Below are 22,746 nucleotides of genomic sequence, written 5' to 3' on the forward strand. Positions count from 1 at the left end.
TTATATTAGTTTCAGGTATACAGCACAGTGATTAGACAATTATATAAATTTACATAGTGCCATTAATTTTCTTTATAGCTATTTTTTAGCCCATAATGTTCTCCAATCTAGAATCACATATTGCATTTAATTTTCACATCCCTTTAGTCTCCTTCAATCTGGAACTATTTCTCTGTCTATCTTGATCTTTATCATTAAGAGTTGAGGTCAATTGAAAGTTTCTAAATTTGGGTTTGTCTTATATCTCCACATGATTAAATTCAGTTAATGCATTTTTGGCAGGAATGCTACATATTCTGAAAACATTATATCAAGAGACATAAGATTCCCTTCCTTAGAAACGGAACCATTTTTTATTCCCCCAAGCAATATGAGTGCCAGTCTCCCCACAGCCTCACCAACAAAGTGCGTTGTCAAGTTTTTGAATTTACTGCCAACCTGATAGGTAAAAAATGGTATTTTAATATCATTTTAAAAAATTGCCTTTATTGAAGTAGAATTCAAAAGCAATAACATGTTAAGTGCATAGTGTGATGAGTTTTGACAAACCAGGTAAGGCATAACTATGTTCATCACTCTAAAAAGTTTCTTGTTCCCCTTTTTCTGTAAATCCCTCCAAATTCTGGCTCAGGCAACCACTGACCTGCTTTCTGATACTATAGATTAGGTTTCATACTCTAGAATTTCATATAAATTGAATCACATGGTATGTATATATTTGTGTCTAGAAGGAAGAGGGTACCGGTGATATCCATAGGATAGACTGGACAAAGAAAGTTAGATGTATGGTCCTATTTGTGTGCATTAGCTAGATGGCCTTAATATACATAGATTATAAATAAAACTGAATTCCTCTAATTTTAAATAAAATACATTTTCCATTCTAAATCTTCTTACTATGTCAACCTACTAAGCCCTCAAAAATGGCAAAATTGTATAGTATCTATAGAAATCTCATTTTTATGAGTTTTAACCTTACCATCAACTTTCCATAAACCTTATGCAACAAGGATTCTGTATCTTCCAAAGAATTTACTCTCCATTTTAAGCAAAAACTTCCCATACTATCTTGACTTTTTTCTGTCATGTGTCTCTTCCAAGCCTCATGAGAAAACAATGCAACTTTCCAGCTTTCATTCTTCAGGTAGCACTGAGGTCACTTGGTGTGAGTGCGGCTGTTAGCAGCCTTTCAGAGAGCGAGTGTATGAACATGGTGCGCAAACTGGGCGATGCAGTAAAGCAAGGCCCACTTGGTTGAAACATCTAATACCCTGTCCCAACTCAGGCCCTACAGCACTTGATATTCATAGCTAAGCTTCTTGGTAGCTGTGAATCAATATGTGTGTGAGTCAAAAGAAGGAAAGCAATTAATCTTCAGTACTAAAGAGAAACACCCATAGTCTTAGGTATAAAATAGTTCCCAAAGCTGAACCTCATTTGCGTAATATGTATCTCTGAATCAACAGCTAAATGAAGAAACAAAGCCCTGATATTTAAAGTCGATAATGCTTTGGTTCGATGTGCCTTTTGTATGGTGCATTTTTTTGGTTGGTAGGAAATGGCACACTGAAGGGCACGAGGAAGAAGGTGGAAGTGGCAGGCAAAATAACTTTTGCAAGAAAGACACCAAAATAATTACATGATACTTCTAATAGTCTTGCCTTATTAAGACCACTAATCCAATTCCTAACTAAAAAGACTTCTAATAATTTATAAAGATAATTCGTTAGATAATTTCAGTAACAGTGTTCAAGACCCTCCTTATATTGAGCACATGCCCACACGCACGCACACACTAAATAGCAAAGAGTGTTGCGTGAATCTCCCTGATTTTCAGGTTCTGGAATTGAAGTAGTTTCCTCAATCATTTTAACAACTTCATTGAGGTATAACTGGAATACAGTCAACTGTCTGTATTTCAGGTATACAGTCATCATATACGCACTCCTGTGAAATCATCACCACAGTCAACATAACGAGCGTGTCATCACACCCAAGTGATTCCTCCTGCCACCTTGTATTTCTCCTTCCTGCTTCTCCTGGCCTCCTTCCCAGCCCCGGCAACCACTTATCTGTGTTCTGTCATAGACAAGTTTACGTTTTATAGAACTTCATATAAATAAAATCACACAGTGTATCCAGCTAAACTATTTTGAGATTCATCCATGTAGTCGAAGGTATCAATTGTTCATTCCTTTTTTGGGGTGAATGCTATTCCATCATATGGATATAACATAAATTGCTTATTCATTTACCTGATGATGGACTCCCCCCCCCCCCCCAGTTTCTTCTATTACAAATCAAACTGCTGTGAGCCTTCATGTACAAGTCTTTGTGTAAATATTTGTTTTCATTTCTCACGCCAAGGAATAGGATGGCTGGATCATGTAGCAGAGATATGTTTAACATTCAAGATCTGCTTAACATTAGTACTGCTTTACATTCCCTATTGTGGCTATGATAATTCCTCCACATTCTCACCAAAACTGGGTATGGTCACTCTTTTTAATTTTAGACAATCAAATTTAGTTACTTCATAAGAAATATGTGGTGGTATCATCAGGATAAACTCATTTCCCAGTGTCCAATGTCTGGAATACCACTGCTCCTTATATCTTCATATATATATATTTTTTGTTTTGTTTTTAGTTGTTTGAAATTGAAGAGTAAGCCAGCTTCCTGTTACTCCATCTTTGCCAGAAACCTCCCTCAACTTATAGCAAAAGCAAGAAAATGCTCCATGAAAGTAAAATAAAACAATGAAGTAAACAAATTAAAAACAAATTTTCACTCACCAACACTGCATTTTAATCATGGCTGTATAGATCTGCGTTTAGCTGAGAATTTGCTCTCCTGGTGAGGACAATTATCAGCTCTCTTAGCAATTCCTCAGTGTCTGTACGTTTTGGCCTGAGGTGATATTCTTTTCATTTGCTTCTACAACAATACACGTTTAGACTCTCAATGAGGACCGCCTCTTGCATGTGGTAAATGGAAGCCAGCCTCTCATCAATGAAACCTCCCCTAACCATTCAAATTAAAGTAGCCTCCAAGTTATTCTATTTTTTATCACCATGGTTTTGTTTTGGCTATTTTACTTATCGTTACTAGATATTTTCTTGTTGATCTATTTTTTAGAATTATCTTTCTCCCTGAACTGGAATTCTCTCCATGAAATCATGTCTCTTTTGGTCTTATTCAGAGTCTATTTCCTGAAGCCAGAATAATGTTTGGCCCCATTGTAAGTGCTCAATAAAATACGTTAAAAGAGTATTTTCTGGCTCTGGCCTTAGAGTGACTGTTGCTTCATAAGAAACTGTTGTAAAAGAAGAATAAACATAAGAATATTAGTATCACAGCATAGCTACATGTTCACTTATATCTTCTGTGGACCAAAAAAGGGATTCTACTGAAAGAAACCTCAAAGTGTGACTTGAGTATAAATTTCTAACTGGGCAGGTCATGGTTGGTAGTCATGCCCCAGACGTATAACTTTTTAGTGAAAAGCTTTAAGCAAGTCCTGTCAATTGTTCTGGTGCATGTAGATTAGACACCTTTAAAATACCAGAAGTAATACTCACCAGAGGCATAACCAGCCCCAAGAGAGCACATTATCTTCTTAAGTATTCTGTAATCCAACTCCCTCCCTCCCCTTGCTTTCCCTACTTTCCTGTCATCTTCCTTAACTTCCCTCTTAGCTCCAAGTACATAAAACAAACAAACAAAACTGCAAATTGTGATCTCGGAAGCATTTAAAATCTTGCTTCCCAGTAATTGATGTCAGTTTTGGCTCAAATCAACTCTTACGAAAATTCTCTACAGGTTTACCTTTTCTTACGCTGACACTACAGTCTTTATGACTTTATTGCTTGCATTACCTATGAACCTTTCCTGATATTGCCTTCTTATCTGATTTTTCTCCTGCCGGTAACTATTCTTATTTTTTTACATTTCCTGTTCTGGAATCTGTTTTATCCTGGCACTTAAAGTTACCATCAAAAAATGATGGGGAAAGAAAAATAACCTCTTTCCTTGAATTTATTATTTCTATAAACAATAACTGCACTTCATGTTGTGGTATTTTTTTTTTTTTTTTTTTTTTTGTACCCCACATTCTGATACCAAATCCCAAACATTCTTTCTTCACAGTCCTATATATGAAAATGCCTTTCCATTTCCTTGGATTTCTACTCAGTTCAAGCCAAGCTTTTTGAAAGGTGCCTTAATGGGACTCCAAATGAGAATTGCTCAGCTGAGGCCAGTGACATTATAAAACTATGGGAGATAAAATACATTATTGTCTTAAGACTACTTCTTAGGAATGATTTTTTTTTCAGCAAATAGGTCATAAAACAGAAATTGGTACCTGTTGTATATGAGGTGTTTTTGTAACAAAAACTTAAAAGGTATGGATGAAAAAAAGGAATTTTATGGAAATCACAAGATGATCTGATTATAAATTCCTAACTGGGAAGGTCACGGTCAGCTGTCACGTTCCAGGCATATGACTTTTTAGTAAAAGGTTCATCTTTGCCTTAAGCAAGCCCTGTCCATTGCTTCTGTGCATCTAGGTTAACACACCTTTGAAATAAGCCATAATCACCCTCAAGAAAGCACATAATCTTGTTAACTATCCTATAATGCTTTTTTCCCCCTCCATGTTATTTCCCTAGTTTCCTCCTTAATTTCAAGTGCATAAAAGAAGCTGCAAAACTGCTCTTCTCCAGGACATTTGAGATCTTGCTCGCTTACTTATGTTGTCAGTTTGGCTGAAATAAGATAATAAAATACAGGTTTGGACATTCTTATGTGGACACATGTAAGATTGACTTTGGGACTGGACAGTAGGCTTGACAGGCCAGGAGGAAACTTTTCAAACTCTTGAAGGTCGCTGAGGAAGTGATTGTTGGAGGCTGGATGAAAGAGGGTGTGAGTTATGTATGGCAGAACACTTAGCAACACCAGCCCCTGAGTAAGTATGGAAAAAAGAAAGAGTACTTAACAAACTTGTGGCTTTGCTAAGGAGATTTCCAGGCAGAATGTTGAAAATGGTAACTGACTTCTTCTAGTGCCTATAATAAAAATAGAAGGAGAAAGAGTTTGACTAAAGGAGGAACTGTTGAGTTTTGTATTAGCATTTAGTGGACATAGGGTCCAGGACAGTCTTTCTAGCTAGCAAAAGGTTCTCAAAGTAAGAAATGGCCTCAGAACAAAGATCACATCCATAATAGTACCAGCAAAACATGGTGTCAGGGTAAAGGTGAAGTCAAGAGTGTGGCCATAAGATCCTTTGTTAACACCTCAGAAAGATTAAAATATGTACATGTCTCATAGACCACATAGGCAGACAACAGGCTTTTAAGAATATTAAGGGCATGTTTGTCTGACCTTATCTGCTAGACCAAAAAGAGCTTCTAAGAATATCAAAGGCATCATCTCAAAGCACCATGATGCTCATTCCAAAGGAGAATGTGGCCTGTCCTGAAGATATTTATGGGTGTGGCTTTTATCTCATGGAGGGAGCACCAGTAATATTCACAGAAAACCTATACTGTTTTTAAGAGCATTATGTTGGAAAAAACAAAACAAAAACCAAACCAACCAACCAACCAAAAAAACCAACACTTATTTGGACTTACATGTTGCTAAAATACAGAAATACAATTTATTTTCATGTATTGACCTTATTATAATCCACCAACCATATGCAATTTATATATTCATTCTAATCGTTTTTTGATTCTTTGGGATTTTCTATATTGTCAACATATGAAATGTCCAAACCTGTAGAGAATTTTATAAATACTTATTTGAGTCAAACAAAGGATACACCTGGAAGCAAGATCTCAACAGACTGAGATACATGCTTCTGAGAATAGCAGTTTCTTTTATGCATTTGAAATGAAGGAGGTAAGGTTAGGAAGTTTACACAAAGGTGGAAGGAAGCAACAGGAGAGTTAAGATTATGTGCTCTCTTGGGGGTGATTACGGCTTATTTCAAAGGCATGTTAACATAGATGCACAGAAACAATGGACAAGGCTTGCTTAAAGCAAAGATAACCCTTTTACTAAAAATTATATGCCTGGGGCATGACTACCCACCATGACCTGCCTAGTTAGGAATTTATGATCAGGTCATCCTGTGAGGTTACTATCCATAGAACCTCCTTTTTGTCCACAATGTGTATAGATAATCATTCTAAATCTCATTTCTGCCACTATTATGTATGTCTTTCCCTTTAGTTATTTCGTACACAGTGGACCTCTACTTTTTTGTACTCAGTTAAATACTGATCATTTCTTTGTTGGTATACCTTTTTTTTTTTTAATGGTTAGGCAGCAATTCAACTGTGGTTCACTGAAGTAACTGGGCACTTTATCGCCATATCTAATTGAATCCAGACGATAGAATCAGTGACAAGAATTAAAAATGACTCAGACAAGTTATTTAATTCACCAAAAACTTCCTGTGTGCATCGTAGCTGTGTGTGTCCCTTTTCTGGCTTGGGTTTCCTGATTCACGTGTTGCCTTTTATTGCCTGTAAGGTTTAGTTAGTCACAGATTGATCTGCCAATTCCCAGAATTAACTTTTTCTCATTCTGTTCCTCCTCTCTTCCCGAAATGCAATACTAGCTACTTCCTCTACTGTGTGTGGTTTTCCCCGTCACTACCATAGTGATGTTATCCATTATAGCCACTAAAAGTCTTTCCTTATTTAGGTCAAGGGATTTGATAAATCTTAGTCTCCTAAAGGATTACATTTTAATAGCTTGAAAACTTCGTATCTAAATTATTCTGAGTGACAAATGGAGGAAATATTTTTTCATATGTGTTATCAGTGAAATTCAGATAACATAACTGTCACAGTAAACTTTGGCTGGGTGATGGCTTAAAAATTACTCTTGTGAAAATTGCAAAAGGTATATATATGTTCCTCTACTTGGAATACCAGCTCAGTAATTCTGATTACGTTGCTACTGAGCTAGGATAGAAATCAAGGCCTGTACTTGCTCTGTGCCTTATGTAAAATTGGTGTTTAGTAAGTAATTTTTGATTGATTTGTTGAAGGATGTCATCCCGAAACCAGTCAAGAGTTCTTCATAAATTCAAGGAGATCCTCTTTTCTACTATGTCTTCAGAAGAACTTCTAAATTCCCTGGATTCTTTCAACGCAAGAGAAGATGATGTGTTTCTGGTTTCCTATCCAAAATCTGGTAAAGCTTATTTTAATGTATTTTGTAAATGTAGGAATATAATAATAATAATAAATATAATAATTTTTACAAAATATTTGTTTATCAGAATTTCCCACAGGAAATTGAAATACTTATTTATTCTAATGGAAAAGTTTAACAGTAGAGGGAAAAAAATGTGCTTTGAAAAACTCAACTGGAGAAATTAGAGCTTTACTACACTCTTGTTTTTATTTTATTTATGAAGACATACAAATGTTGACATATATGATAAGCTTAATATCTATAGCATTATAAAATTCTCTTCGTACTCTGTGCCAGGCATGGTGATAAATAGTGTTTGTTCTATTTCTAGTTAATGATTGATTTATAAATAAATAAGTTTTTTTTTTTCCTTCTAGACTAACAAGAACTATAAATACTTTTCTTATTAAAGATTTTACCTTATTATTTAAATTAATAATGTTATTGTTTATTCTTAGAAGTGACCAGTATATATACTATCCAACTGCCTGTTGCTGTGTCCAGAATAGTGGATGTGTGTGGCTGAGCATATGCCTGCTACCCTGGATTCAGCAACTGAGAGCCAAGTTCCCTTTGTGTTGTGTGTGTACTGAGTCCCCTCATTGGATTGTAAGTCAGGCCCAAGAAACCCTTCCTTTGGATGATGCAGAGTTCACATAGGGTCAGAACTCCCAGGGTGTTTTTGAGAATAAATATAAAACATATATGTATCTCCTTTACTGGAAAATATTGCTGCAAATGGAAATGAAATGATTGCCTCCAGAATACCTCAGTATTCTTGCTATGCAATAGGTTGCTCTGTGAATAATTATACCTTATCTTAAATTGATATGTTAGTTTAGAAAGTAATTAATGATACTTTTAAGGTTCTTGGGACAGGTGGCTAACTTATACCATATATAAACAACCAAGAATAAGGCTTCCACTGTACATATTGGTGCCTAGAAATTGACACCTTCCCACCAGCTTCCAGGTCTCCTTCAGCAGCACAAATTGTATTCTCTCTCTTCATTAGAAGAAATCAATATAGTTTGTTAAAATAAACAACTATCACTACTATATGAGTCAGTTATATGACTGTTATAACCCAAAAGTCTTAAATTTATGACATATAATGCAAATGAGAGCACTATTTAAACTATGAATATTTATTATCTGTTAAAATTGTAATTGCAGTGAGATAAATGGAAACTAAGGTTGATTTAAATTCTTCACGGACATTGCTTTCAAAGTAGCAAAAATTGTCCCCACCCAAACTTCTGTTTCCCTACTCACACTTACTAGTGTCTACAACACTGGAGCACATCCACATTTGCTTGATGTAAACATAAAGTGTTATTCCTTGCAGACATCCAGGTAGAAAGCTTGCATCTCTATGATGTTTGAATATACCATTTGTTCATTATTCTAATGCTTTGTTTGCACAACTACTCTGTATTTACACACAAACAAAAATAAGATCCAGTGTCTATCTTCAAGGGGGAACTGGAGAGATAGACATAAATACAAGAGATGGCAGGTATACTCTGGTGTGTGTTTCTTAGGAGGGACTGGAAGGGTGAGCAAGTATTCCAGGGGAGCGGGGAGTCAGAAGACAGTTTCTAAGAGAGCAAGATGCATGAGCTTGCAGGACCAATAGGAACTATGTGTGGGAAGATCTGGGTATTTGTGAATTGGAGAAGGTGTTAGAGTTGAGTGGTAGCAGAGAAGAGTATTTCAAGCTGAGGAAACAGTATATATACAGTTTTAAAATGTGATTTTTCCTGTATAATGAATTAATATCTTAAATGTTTTAGCAGGTTTCAATGGGTGTCAAGAGGTAAAACTATTTATAATAAAATTAATGCATCCATTGACTTTATAACCTGATGCTAATTTTCTAAATTCATTTCATCAAGAGGACCATTTAATTAAAAATGAATTTTATTTTATTTTTGTGTGAAGGCACTCACTGGATTGCAAAAGTCATTGAGAACATTCCCAACGCTGAAATTACTCTAACATCTCCAATTGAATTGGGAGACATTTCTAAATTTGAAGAGCTAAAAATGTGTTGTAATAGAAGAGTCATTCCGACACATTTGAACTATAACATGCTACCAGTGGATGTTAAACAAAAACAATGCAAGGTAAGTTCAATGGTGAAGGGCGGAAGCTTGGGAATACCACAAAACCCGCTTGGATTATTGTTCTGAGACTTCCTTTTTTTCTTTTCTTTTTTAAAAAAATTAACAGACCTTATTTTTTTAAATGTTGTTGTTGTGTTTTTTTGGTTTTGTTTGTTTGTTTGTTTTTTTAGAGAGAGAGAGGAAGGGAGAGGGATAGAAAGCTAGAAACATCAATGAGAGAGAAACATCATCGATCGGCTGCCTCCTGCACGCCCCCTACTGGGGATCGAGCCCGAAACCCAGGCACGTGGCCTGATGAGGAATCAAACTGTGACCTATGGTTCCTGAGTCAACACGCAGCCACTGAGCCACAGGGGCAGGGCAATAGACTTTATTTTTAAAGTGGCTTAGACTTACAGAAAATTTGACTAGATAGCACAGAGTTTCCATCTCCCCCTTCTCCCTGTTATTAATATCTTACATTTGTATGGCATATCTATTGCAATTTATGAACCAATGTTGATAAATTATTATTAACTAAAGTCTGTACTATATTCAGATTTTGTCACTTTTTTTTCCCCCACGTATTCATCTTTTTGCTCCCCCACTTTCGAGATGTGTGACCTTGGAAAACTGCTGATGCTCTCTGAGTCTGTTTCCTCATTTGATACAGGAATAGTGGTATCGATCTCATACAGTGTGGTAAAGATTAAATAAGACAGTGCATGTATAGGTGTGACCACGGTATCTAGCTTTTAAAAGTTATTTTAATAATCTTTCAGTAATGAAAGAAATATGAAATGTAATTACACTAGACTATGTCTTATTCTATTCTTAATGTGGTTTTAATCTTTTACTTTAAATATTGATGTCTAGGAGAAGAAAATTTGCCTTATTATTTTATCTGTCATTTTTGCAAAGTATTATATAGGAAAGGAATAAAAAATATTGTGTATAACATGCTAAAGAATAATTACCTCAAGATATTTTAAAAATAAAGTTACCATATTATTTTTATTTTAAAAGTTAACTGTAATTTAAAAGAATATCTTTATATTTTGTATTAAAATTTATGTTTTCATGGGGAAATGCTTATGGAATAAGGTTAAGTAGAAAGCATGTTTAAATACACATATTCTGAATAATCTCTTTAATTAAAATATACATATACACACAGAAAAAAGGTCTAGATGTAAATATAACAGCATGTCGAGTGATTTCTGTGGTATGACATTAGGATTGGATTTTATTTTCTTTACAAATGTCTGTATAAGAAGCATTTTTAAAAATTCTGTTTTGATCAGAAAAAAAAATTGAAAAGCAAAGGCAGATACATGTGTTTATTGTAACAAGTTCCCAGTAGTGAAGCCTCTTTAAACAATGTCAGCCATATTCCAAAAATAACAAAAATAACCTACCAGTCAAATGTGTACAAATCGAAACAGATCTTTCCATGATTATAACGCTATGACCACAATGTCTCTATGCACACCGTCTATTCTTCTGCCCAAAGAAAAGTAAACACAGCCAAGCAGAGGCACGGGTCATAGAGCTTTGCCTTTATCCCCAGCGAATCTACCAGAACAGGTGAAGCTGTACTAACTGGATTACACTTTCACTCAGCCGAGCATTTTCATTTCAGACTGTGTCTGAGACAGAGAGAGATCCGGGGAGAAAAAGAGTCTGATGAACTCAATCACCCTTACTCAGGGCAGTGCAATAACACTGATCAGAAATGACTACTAGAGGTTGAGCTGTGTTTTATAAACACATTACAAAAATGAGAGGAGTGGGTATTTTATTTTCATAAGCAAAGAAACTCAAGCTCAGAAAGGTTAGAGTGCTTCTTTAAACTACCACACTAAAAGTACAGCAGAAGTTACAAGCCTTTTCATGTGACCTCTAATGTGGACGGAGACTCTGGTTGTCCCTGGTCTCCCAAGAGGATGAGCTGCCTCTGTGGCTGATGGCCAAGCCCTAAGGCTTAGGGGCCGGCCAAGCCTTACCCCACTGGTGAGCTGGCCGCATCCCCTGCTGGTTCATATACACAGTAAGTGTAGAGAAACACTGGCTTAAGTCTGTGGTTAATAATTAGCTGAAGCTGCCAAGAAATCGTGACTGGCACAGGTAAGCTTAGCTTCTACTTTTTCTTTTTTTTAACATTTTTTTATTAAAATTTTTTTCAATTACAATTTACATTTAATATTATTTTGCATTATCAGGTGTACACCATAGTAGTTAGACAATCATATACTTTACAAAGTGTTCCTCCTGATTTTTCCAGGACTGACTCCTACTCTCTTATAGGGAATTTTTTGTGTTAGTGCTATTTCCACCCAAAAATAAATTGTTTTCTTTTTAACAGATTATCTACATCGTTAGGAATCCAAAAGATACTGCTGTTTCTCTCTTCCACTACTACAGAGATAACCCGAATCTCCCCGGCGTTGAAACCTGGGCTGCATTTTTAGAGCTATTTCTAAAAGGAAATGGTAAATATGACAATGATTTTTTATTCATAATATACAGTGAACCTTTCTGCTCGAAATGAAAGAATTTTCCAAAAGTTTAAATGGATTCCAGTGCCTACTTTCAGAAGTACATCCTTGAGTAGCTGATTCTTTTACTTCTAAGCAATCCTCATGGTGCTTCTTCACAGTCTTTTTTTTCACCATGGGTAGTACATATTAGCAGTTTCTTATTAAGCTTAATGCTGACAAAGAATCTCTTTCTTTTTATACCATCAGCCTTTTCAGTGAGATAATTATGCACTAATTGGAGTACAGTGAAATACAGCTGAGAGCTAGAAAAGTAGCCTCAAACATGCCTTATATATAGCTGCATGTACAATAAAAAAATACAAATGAACAATGCACACGAACAACCCTCAGATTCTCCAAATAAAACAAATGTGAAAGAATGAGCCATCCTGGCACTTGGTTTTATAAAAACTAACAAAGTAATTTATCCTGAAAACACCACAATGATACATCATTTGATTGAGCTGCGTAGCATATGTTGGTCTTGCTAACAGGCATGACCTTTGAATTTATTCCCTTTTCCTGTGAATAAATTCAGTGGTGTCTGGAGCTCTTACAGAACAAAAGCAAAAACAAAAAGCACCTTCTAAATGACCAAGGTATATTCAACAAAAATAATATACCAAGAAAATACAGAAATGAAAAGAGACATTATTTAGAAATGGTGTGTATCCAGATTTTATCTCTTACTGGGCTTAGAGTAGATCTTAATTGTTAGTTTCACTATTTTACATGAAATTGTCCTGCTTTTGCTTGTTAATTTAAGAGAGGCCACAGTAAGTGTAAACTTAACCTGAGGACACTGGGAAGTCACCAGCAACAAGGTTTAATACTTTGTTTTGCTATATCTGTTCCCTTTGGAAGGATATGCTGTTCTCATACTATTTCAGCTCCTCTAGTTCCTCATTTAATGGCACACATCTAGGAGACTCATAAAGTTTCAGGAGTGACACATACACTAAAGGTCCTCTGTATAAAACACCCACCCGATGTTTGAATCACCTTTACAACATCTCCAAGAATTGTAGAAGCTAAGCTTGAATTTTTTTTTTTTTAAGATTTTTTATTGATTTTTAGAGACAGAGGAAAGGAGAGGGAGAGAGAGAGGAACATCAATGTAATAGTGAAACAGTGAGCGGCTGCCTTCTGCACGCCCTTGCCAAGGATTGAGCCCACAACCTGTGCAAGTGCCCTGATGTGGAATCAAACTGGCAACCTTTCGGTGCACGGGATGACACCCAACCAACGGAGCCACACGGGCCAGGACTAAGCCTGAACTTCTTAACAACCTTGACAACATGTTCACACTCCATACTCCTGCTCCAAAGGAACACATTTCATCTTGATACTTCTAAAATGTTAAAAAAAAAATCTTACCATGTGATATAGACACTTAGCTAAGTGCTGTGCAAACGTGATCTCTTTTCACCCTCACTAGACCACATGAGGTCAATATTATTATCCTCATTTTACAGGTGAGGAAAATGCAGACCTTGGGAGGCCAAATAACTGGTCCATAGATGCATAACTATTAAGGAGTAGAGCCAAGATTTAAATTCGGATGTCAGCTCCAAATCTTCGCTCTTACCACTGTGCCATATCTCATCCCACCAAATAATTGTGCCCCGATCATTAGTTGCTCTTCCACGTGTTAGCCTTCTAAATATTTGAAGATGGTTAGCATACCTAACTCTGCCTTAATTCCATTTTTGGAATAAGCAGAGTTTAAATACATAAATTATTTTTTTAAAACAGACCTTGAGCCTGCTTTTTCTCAAGAAAAAAAGTTGCATTTGTCTCCCATTATTACTTGCTGTGGCTCCCCCTTCCTCCCTCACCACTGCATGAGCTCGGATTTGGCTGTAGGTCTATAATTTTGCAATGCCCAGAAGACAAAGCAGCCTTAGGATATGATCTGATTAATTCTGTTCGAGGATTATCTTTCTATGAACGTAGCTACAGAAAGGCCAACACAGGCCACACACAGGGAAGCAAACTAGCCTCATGGAACATTTGCTTTTGCTATCCAAGTATCAGGAATTGTAGCAGAGTAAGTTGGTAGAAAAAATATCCCAGGTGATTCTTTTATACCTTCTTAGGTGAGTTAATAGATTTTTCATTGTAAAGAGATTGACTTGTAAGTGTTCTACAATTGTGTAATCCAGCCTGGGCAAACCCTGCAGACACGGGGATAGTCATTGAATCACTAAAGCTTTTTAAAATTTACTCTGGTGGGAGCAGTTGCTTAACATTTTACTATTTATACGACAGTGTTGTTTGTTTTCCTGTGTGTGTGTGTGTGTGTATGATGTATATGACTGTGTTTCAAGAGTGTTCTTCAATGACTGTTTGAGGGGAGGGTTATTTCTCTTGCATATGACAACATGATATAATAGAAAGAACAGGCTCTAGGAGCAGAAGGCCTGGGATCCATTCCTGACAATAATTTATTCTCTGTGAGATTCTGGACAATACCTTAACCATTCTAAGGTTCAAACTCCTAATATAAAATGGGACTAATACAACCATCTATTTTGTAGGATTATTTAGAGGTTCAAATTAAGTAATGACTAAAATTTGCCGTAAAAATCTACTGACTTATTCTATTAGACATAACTTTTTAAAAAAATATATCTTTATTGATTTCAGAGAGAGGAAGGGAGAGGGAGAGAGAGATAGAAGCATCAATGATGAGAGAGTCATTGATCGGTTGCCTCCTGCACGCCCCTGACTGGGGATCGAGCCCGCAACCCGGGCATGTGCCCTGACTGGGAATCGAACCCCGGCCTCCTAGATTTTAGGTCGATGCTCAACCACTGAGCCACTCCCGGCCAGGCTAGACATAACTTTTAAAGACACAAAGACTTTTAAATAATTTCACGTTAAGGTGGAAATGTTATAAGTAGATATTTACCTAGAAAGACTATTTTACAAGTGAGGCATCATGATATTCCAAAAGCCATCTTTAAACCATAGACATAATTACACATTATATAACAAGACAGTACTATAAAGATGAAGATAGTGACACATTTATCTAATCATCTAATTTGTCTTTCACACAGTTTACAAACACTTCCGGTTTTCAAATTAAACAATAACTATAAATTGTATTCTGCCAGTACCCTGGCAGATTACTATTTCAGTGAAGCAATATCTGAGCATTTACTTATCCCCTGTAGCCCCTTCTCCCGTGGTGTGTTAGAGCTCTGTACTTCCTAGGCCACTTCATCCCTGTGAGTTTTGTTTTCTGCACCATTATCTGTCATCAGAATGCTTCCTAGAAACTGGACACTAAGATGCTCATCGTAACTGGATATGAGGGGGCAGAGGGTTTGCAGATATTAAGGGAGGTTTGAAACAACTGGAGAATAGCCGAGTGCGTTAATGCAGCGCAGATCGGGTTGCCAGGCAGCCCTGGGGCCCTTTCGGCTGGAAAATGAGTCTGCGGTGGTGTCAACACAGAGTGGTATGAATTTCTGCAGCAGAACTCAGAAGTAGTAGGTGAGATGGAAAGAAGATGAAGTGTTTTGATCCAATACTGAGTGTTTTGGAGGTGATTAAAATGAAGTATAGTGGGGCAAGGAAATGGAAAATATTGGTGAGAAAATTGTTGAGGGGATGTACAAAGAGAAGAAAGTACAGGTAGAGGAGGGTATTGCAGAAACTGTCCATTAAAGCTGCTGTAGCTGGAGCAAGGCCTGAGATCGCACAGAAGACTGTCCTCCAAAATCAGTCTTCAGTGACTGTGGGGGAGAGATCAGAAGGTTAGTTTCTGGCTGAAACCAGGATGGAAAGGGCGGTATAGCCAAAGGACATGTTAAAGGAGCCTGGATTGTCTCGGAGGGAGGAGTTCTCGAAGTCCCTAGAAAGCAGAGATTGCTCACTCGCTCTCTAGACCCTAAGACACATGAATTGTTTCAGAAAGACAACTTGTATTTAAGACCATTTCAGGGGAAAGAGTAATTTTTGGAGAGCAGGAGGGCCATCTAAGCATATGTTATTAAGGCCAGGAAGTGGTGGAATAATTTTGTAATTAAGTGAAAGATATGGAGAAAACATTTCCCATAAAAGCAAGATTTCAAATTTCTATTTGAGAAACTGTATTTTCTTTAATGCCGTAGTTCTATTCATGATTTGGACAATAAGGATTATGATTTAAAAATTAACCCAAACTGTAATTTCCTACATTAGTGAGAGAGGCACAGGCAGCCAATTTCTGTAGATTCTTTTGGCTAGTTTGAGTCCTTTTGGAACAAGGGACAGTATAAGTTAATTAGTTAATAATAGAACAGCTGGCTCTCAAATTATGATCAGGCTAGGATCCAAATGTTTCCTCTTAAATCTACTTTGGATATGTTGGAATACATTTCCTGCTGAATAACCATAATGGGCAGGTCAGTCACACTACCCTGCCCACCCCCACCCCACCCACGAAGTGTGACTCTGGGTCTCTCTCCCTACCTAGCTCTTGGCCACAGAAGCATGGGCTCCCCCAGATGGTGTTGAGGGCTCTGCATTATCAACAACTCTTGGCAGTGACATTACCTACAAGGGCTGGGCTGTGACTGCTGGTGGGGGTTGGCATGGAGGGTTGAGACAGTGAGGTAGTCTGAGGAACTAGAGACTAGTTGAGACTAGTTAACTTCCTAAATTTATGTGAGAGAAAAATCAGTCTTCCTCCTACCATGTGTTTGTGCTTGGGAAAATGTTGGTCATTCTTAGAAGATAAACCCTTATCACTGATACGGTAATTGGGGTAATTCTAAAACAAAGTATAATGTTAGGCACGGAAATAGCATTGAGATTGCTGATAACCGAAAACTGTACCTGGATATTTCTTCCAAGAACCAGTTCTTATTATACAGCCCTTCAGGTCCAAAGGGTAGTAGAATATTGGGCTGACTCTAATGATACCACCGCAGTCCCAGAAGTTTCTGCTTCAAAAATACATTATAGTTATTCTCTTGCTCTTTGCTTCCTCAGGAGTTGAAGCCATGAAAAATCGCACTTAGTTTAGAGTTAGTTATACTGTAATTTATTCAAAGCTTTATGGTTTGAAATGTACATAGCACAGTGTCTGGCTTAATAGATGTTTATTAAATGAATCAATAGTCAGCAGATCTTCAGGAAATCACTAGGAGAGTAGCTCTTTTATGACTGGGGAACCAGCTAGTATTAAATCTTTGGATGATAAAGATGCTTGGAAAGATGTATATTTAGTATTTTAAATTATTGTTTTATGCTTTAGATTGTCAACCTAGTCAACTTTTTGTGGTGACAAGCAGTTGCCCCCTGTTTGCTTTTAATCATCATGGCCTTAGAGGTTACCTTGCATGATAGTATTTTACTTTTAAGATCTGGAGATATTTAAATCTGTCAAATTAACAAAACATTAAAGAGACAATATCAACTACTTACAAATCCCTAAGTCTGTATTTCTCAATCTTGAGCTAAGATACCTGAATAGAATTAATTTTTTGGTTAGTGGTGGTGGTTGGGGACAGGGAGGTTTATAAACTTTTCATGCTAAGAACTTATAATTATGAAAAGCACGTCACATTATAGAAATAAAATAGCAAATTCTCAATGTTTCTCTATTTCTCTCAAGACCCAGAGCAGTTATCAAAACATGGTTATTGGGAAATAGTATATCACTGTATTTCTGCTGTCACTTCTCTTGATGATAAAAAATATTTTTACTAAAAATAAGAAAAAAAACCCATACAGCCTTATGAAAAGATAACACTATGCAACTTCACTTCACAATATTGTATTGAGTTGAAACAATAATGAAACTGAGCTTTTCTAAGGAAAGCCTTTTCATTGGAAGTCTAAGATGTATGTGCCTTGCTTTGACAACTTTGCTGAAGTAGGAAGAACCCAGGGACCCAAAGCCACAATGTTTAATATTAACACAACAATTCACTTTTCTTCTAGTTGTGTATGGATCCTGGTTTGATCATGTTTTAAGCTGGGAAGATCACAAAAATGATAAAAACATTCTATTTATATTCTATGAAGAAATGAAGAAAGTAAGTCTCTCCTAACTTTTCAACAATCAAAATTTAAGTCAAATTCAGTTAATACAGGAAATCGATCAATGAACTCTGTTTTCAGGTTTGAGGGAATGAATTTGGTGTTTTGATGAGTAACAAAACTCATTTATTTATTTATTTGCTTATTGCTCAGGATCTTTCTAAAAGCATAAAGAAAATAACGACTTTCCTCGGCATAAATGTGAGTGAGAGCGAAATTCATCAGATTGCTTGGAAATCCTCATTCAAAGAAATGAAAAATAACGCAGCCAAAGAAAACTGTGACCCCAACAAGACCATCTGTGCCCTCACATCTAATAAGAACCTGGTATTTAGGAAAGGTAAGTCAGAAAGGGAGGTGGTCCTTTGCCTCGGGCTTATGTTTGGAAATAGTTCCATTTTACCTTTTTAACCCTCATTTCACCATCTTGCACCCCATATCTTGCACAAGGTTACACATTGCCATCCACCAGTGAATGTTTATTAAATGAAATTCTTGAATTGCATTCTTTCCAGACTTTGAGATTTCCATGCACTGTTAGGAACCAATTGAGAGAAAAACACAGGTGGCAAACAGATAGAAATGATACAATTATTTGAAGAATGTGTCTCTGGTCTGTAGACCAGTGTTTTTGCTAATAAGTTACCCTGAGTTTTATAAACATACTCTTACTCATGGTCAATCAGATGCAGTCCTGTCCCCCCTATGGAGCAGGTCAGTTTAGAGCATGGTATATGACATGTTTTCTTCAGGAGACAGAAAGGAGCTGATGAGTGTGGACAGTGCATTTTCCCAAACTCATCAATCAAATAACTTACCCTGCAGAGAAGTAAGGGGCGGAGCAAGAGCTGGGATTGTTATCTAAGGACATTCTTCTGCATGGAAACACAAAGAGAAGAAAATCAATCTCCACTATTTCCTAACATGTAACTTAGAAGCAGGTTGGGTAGTAAGAGCTAACAGCAAGAAGAGAAGCTCAGAACGAGCATGAAATTGGATGGTATTTTCTAGAAAGAGCAGGTAGACTGTCATGTGCTAGAATGGTATACGATGTATGAAGTGGAATGCAGGAGATGAAGAGATTGGGGCCAGAGAGCAAAAGCTTTGATGGACATCACACAGAGGTTTTTCTTCTCCCTTGTTTGTTTGCTTTAAGAAGGGACCTGACATGGTCAGACATGTGTGGAAAATTGATTAGAAGAGTTTGAAAGCAGAGGCAGAAAGTTCAGTAAAGAGGTCGTTGTAATAGTCCAGGTATGAAACACTGATGATGGCAATTTGATCAGTGGCGGTGAATCACTGTTGAGTGGAGCTCAGCTTAGAAGTCAGTTTAGGAGCCTTTCGCAGATTGTGAAATTTGGTAAAATTATTCAGGGTGAGTGGGAAGGCCTAGTGGTGAAAGGGACAGAAGGGGTAGCCCAGGGACCCTGCCATCAATGGGAATGAAACAGCTCCAAGACAAGAAAAGCGATTAGCCAGAATTGGAAAGAAAGCCAGGGTCAAACACGAACACTTATTTATCATTCGTGAATTCTGAGAGTGGGATTGGAGGCCAAGTTGAGGGGTTTAAAGAGATGAAAAATTTAAAAAGAAGCAGTAAATAAGGAGCACCCTTTTAAGAAGATACGATATGGGAGCTTAGGAGGGAGACAGGGTCAAGAAAAAAGAGGGGTAGGAGAGAGAAGATAAAGGGAAGACAAAGAATTTGGAAAAGGGTGCATGAATGAAGGTGAAATGAGCAAAGGGGAGAGAAAGAGAGAGAGATTGGGAAGCACCATGGTAAAGATGAGGAGAAATAAAAAAGTTCTGATGGTTGCTGGAGTCCAGTGATGTCTTTTACCACTGCCCTTTGAGATCTGATTAGCAAATTCTCAGAATTCACACATCTTATCATACAGACTTGAGAAATTTTCCTCTAAAGATAATAGAGTTTATCTCTGACCTGCCATAGTTGTGATCCTAGCAAATATTTCCAAGTTAAATTGTATCCACATAGTTGTAGCCAACAACGTTCATTCATTCTAACACATTTAAGTTCTTTCTATAAGTTATAGGTTTCCTTATCTTGTATCTAACAAAGCACAGAAGGTTGATAGTAGGAACATCCTCACTGATACTAGTCACCATGAGCACCAGTTGGTAAATTTGGTCTGTGTGAGGAACTAAACACACGGATGTTTGCTGGAAGGGGTGGGAGTAGGGGGATCCATCCTCTGAAAGTAAGAGTTTCAAAGAAACTATGAAGGTTGTTGATTCAGAATCCTGGGCATGTAGAGATATTCCTCATTTTACAGAGGAGAATTTGTGCCTGCAGCGGTCTTTACTTCAAACTCAGAAATAGAGCTGATATTCTAGAAAATGACTATAGTAGCCAGGGCGATACGGTGTTAAGCAAGGATAGTCCTCACAAGTGTCAGAAGTCCTGCAGCTTCTGACGTACTAAAATCTAGGGGGAGAATTACAGAAGTATGGAAAGGTGTATGGACAAGATGTATGTAGCAATATTGCTTCTAACAATGAGAACCTAGAATGCACTGAAAGGGTCGCTAATCAGAAACTGTTAACATAGGAAGTCACATCCGTATAGGGGTTTACGATGGAGTCATGAAAACTATAGAGTAAAAGCAACTAGCATTCACTGACTGCTTTCTCTGTGCCAGGCACATTGCTTGGTTTGTCTGGATTTTGACAATAGACCTCTGGGGATGGTATTTATGTTATGACACTTTGCTGAAACACCAAACACCTGAATAACTTGTCCAAAGACACACAAGTAGTAGGTGGTAGAGTCAAGACTTGAATCCAAACAGTCTTACCCTACTCACCATAACTTTCATTGTTGGTATATAAACACTAATTTGGGAAGATGGTCAAAGTATAATAAGTGGGGGAAATTAGGTTATAATTGTGTGGTTTAAGATGTAGTTTATATGCATTTATGTTTGCGAAGAAGAACATTTGGAAGAATGTATGCCAGCCGATTTGTTAGCCAAGTTAGCTGAGTATATCTTCTTGATTTTTATCTTCTTTTGCTTATAGGTATTTCCTCTAACTTACATTTAATAGCTACTATTTTATTTTTTAAAATAATATTTTTTTTAAAAGTAAAAGAAAGTCAGAGTGAAAGAATACATTAGAAACCAAGCAAACAAAAGCCAGGTCAAATAAAAGCAGACAGCAGTGGTCTAGGTGATTTGATATCAGAAACTACAAGGGAGAACCAGGAGAGACCAAAGAATATTGAAACTGACCTTATGCCCCAAGTGGGGTGTTTTAGAAACAATGTCATTATGTCATTTCCTGACTCTGGGATCTTCTCTCTCGTACTTTCTTTCCTTCCCCTATCCCAAACAGAAGAGTTCTACTTTCTTTTTAAACCCAGCCTTTTGGACTAGGAATCAACATCAAACATTTCTTAAGTTATAATATGAATAAATTTCTTTGCTGTAGCTGACATTGTCTAACATTCAATCAAACCATGGGTTTTATTGAGCATCCACTATACAGTCAGCACTGGATTTGGTACCACAGGAATACACATGAACAATACGTCACAATCCATAACCTGAAAGAGTTTATAAACTAATCAGGGGGGAAGATAATACAGAATGATATATGGCTGTCTGTAAATGAGGGAATAAAATGATGCATTACTGTCTCCAGTTAACCTAGACCCCAGGGATGAATTATAGGGCCAGAAGTAGCAGAAGACCATGGTGGGCAAGATCTAGGGGTGGGGTTTGGCACAGTGCGCACAGTGGATGTGAGAAGGGCAGTCCTGAGGGGTTGACATTGTGCCGAGGCTGAGAGGGTGACTGGTAAGAACAGGAGAGGTCGATGGACTGTGTGAAGTCCAGTTGTCCCTTGAATAACATGGGTTGAACTGCACTTATCCACAGATTTTTTTCAATACATACTGTAAATATATTTTCTCTTCCTTATGATTTTCTTAATAACATTTTCTTTTCTCTACCTTACTTTATTGAAAGAATACAGTATATATTATACCTAACATACAAAGTACATGTCAGTCAACTGTTTACATTATGGGTAAGGCTTCCAGTCAACAGTAGACTATTGGTAGTTAAGTTTTCGAGGTGTCCAAAGTTATACATAGATTTGTGACTGGGGAAGGGGGTGGCTGCTTCTAACCCTCACATTGTTCAAGGTTCAACTGTATCTTATTTCAATTTTATTTTCAACTCTCTGTTATCAGTATTGTAAAATAAATTTCCTTAAAATGAGGCCAGTTGCTCACCCCTGTGATGTGTTATCAGCACAGCTGCTGCTCTGGAGGCACACGGACAGGGGAGTAAATGAAGCATCGCTATATCCACTGTCTGCTTTAGGTTTTGATTAGGTTTAGTTGAGAGACTTTTTTGCCTGCTACCATAAAACTTAGGACACTTGTGTATTTTTAATCTTCCTTTCTTTTTAAGAAATAACTTTTTAAACTATACAAATTGACATGCAACTATTACTAAAGAAATTAGAAGCAACAGGTAAGCAAATTAAGAAAAGAATAATTTCCCCATCACCTTATCACCAAAGGGTGAAATTGTCCACATTTTGTTATAAATCTGACAGATGTCTTTTGTGACTACTGTACATATAAATTGGTTCTTGTCTGATACACTTTCCAGGAGCTGTGGGTGACTGGATAAACTACTTTACTCCAAAGCAGAAGAGAGTATTTGATGAACTGTTCATGGAGAAAATGAAACACAGTGAACTAGCAAGACACTTGGAAGATTACTCTTAATATAAATGGAAAATGAAGCCAATTTCCATTTTATGCGATACAGTGCTCATGGAATACATAAGTATTTTTTTACCAGTGT

General features: G+C 37.0%; 1 protein-coding gene across 1 annotated transcript; it reads left to right on the top strand.

Annotated features, from left to right (window-relative positions):
• Window positions 1-7,070: 7,070 nt before the first annotated feature.
• LOC107525342 (sulfotransferase 6B1-like) lies at window positions 7,071-22,670 on the top strand. Its single transcript, XM_016197487.2, has 6 exons — window positions 7,071-7,215; window positions 9,163-9,347; window positions 11,692-11,818; window positions 17,807-17,901; window positions 18,059-18,245; window positions 22,549-22,670. The coding sequence occupies exons 1-6, from the start codon at window positions 7,071-7,073 to the stop codon at window positions 22,665-22,667; spliced, it is 858 nt and encodes a 285-aa protein (XP_016052973.1). The 3' UTR covers window positions 22,668-22,670.
• Window positions 22,671-22,746: the final 76 nt, after the last annotated feature.

This window comes from Miniopterus natalensis, chromosome 2 (genome assembly GCF_054644295.1).
Source record: "Miniopterus natalensis isolate mMinNat1 chromosome 2, mMinNat1.hap1, whole genome shotgun sequence".
NCBI lineage: Eukaryota > Metazoa > Chordata > Mammalia > Chiroptera > Miniopteridae > Miniopterus > Miniopterus natalensis.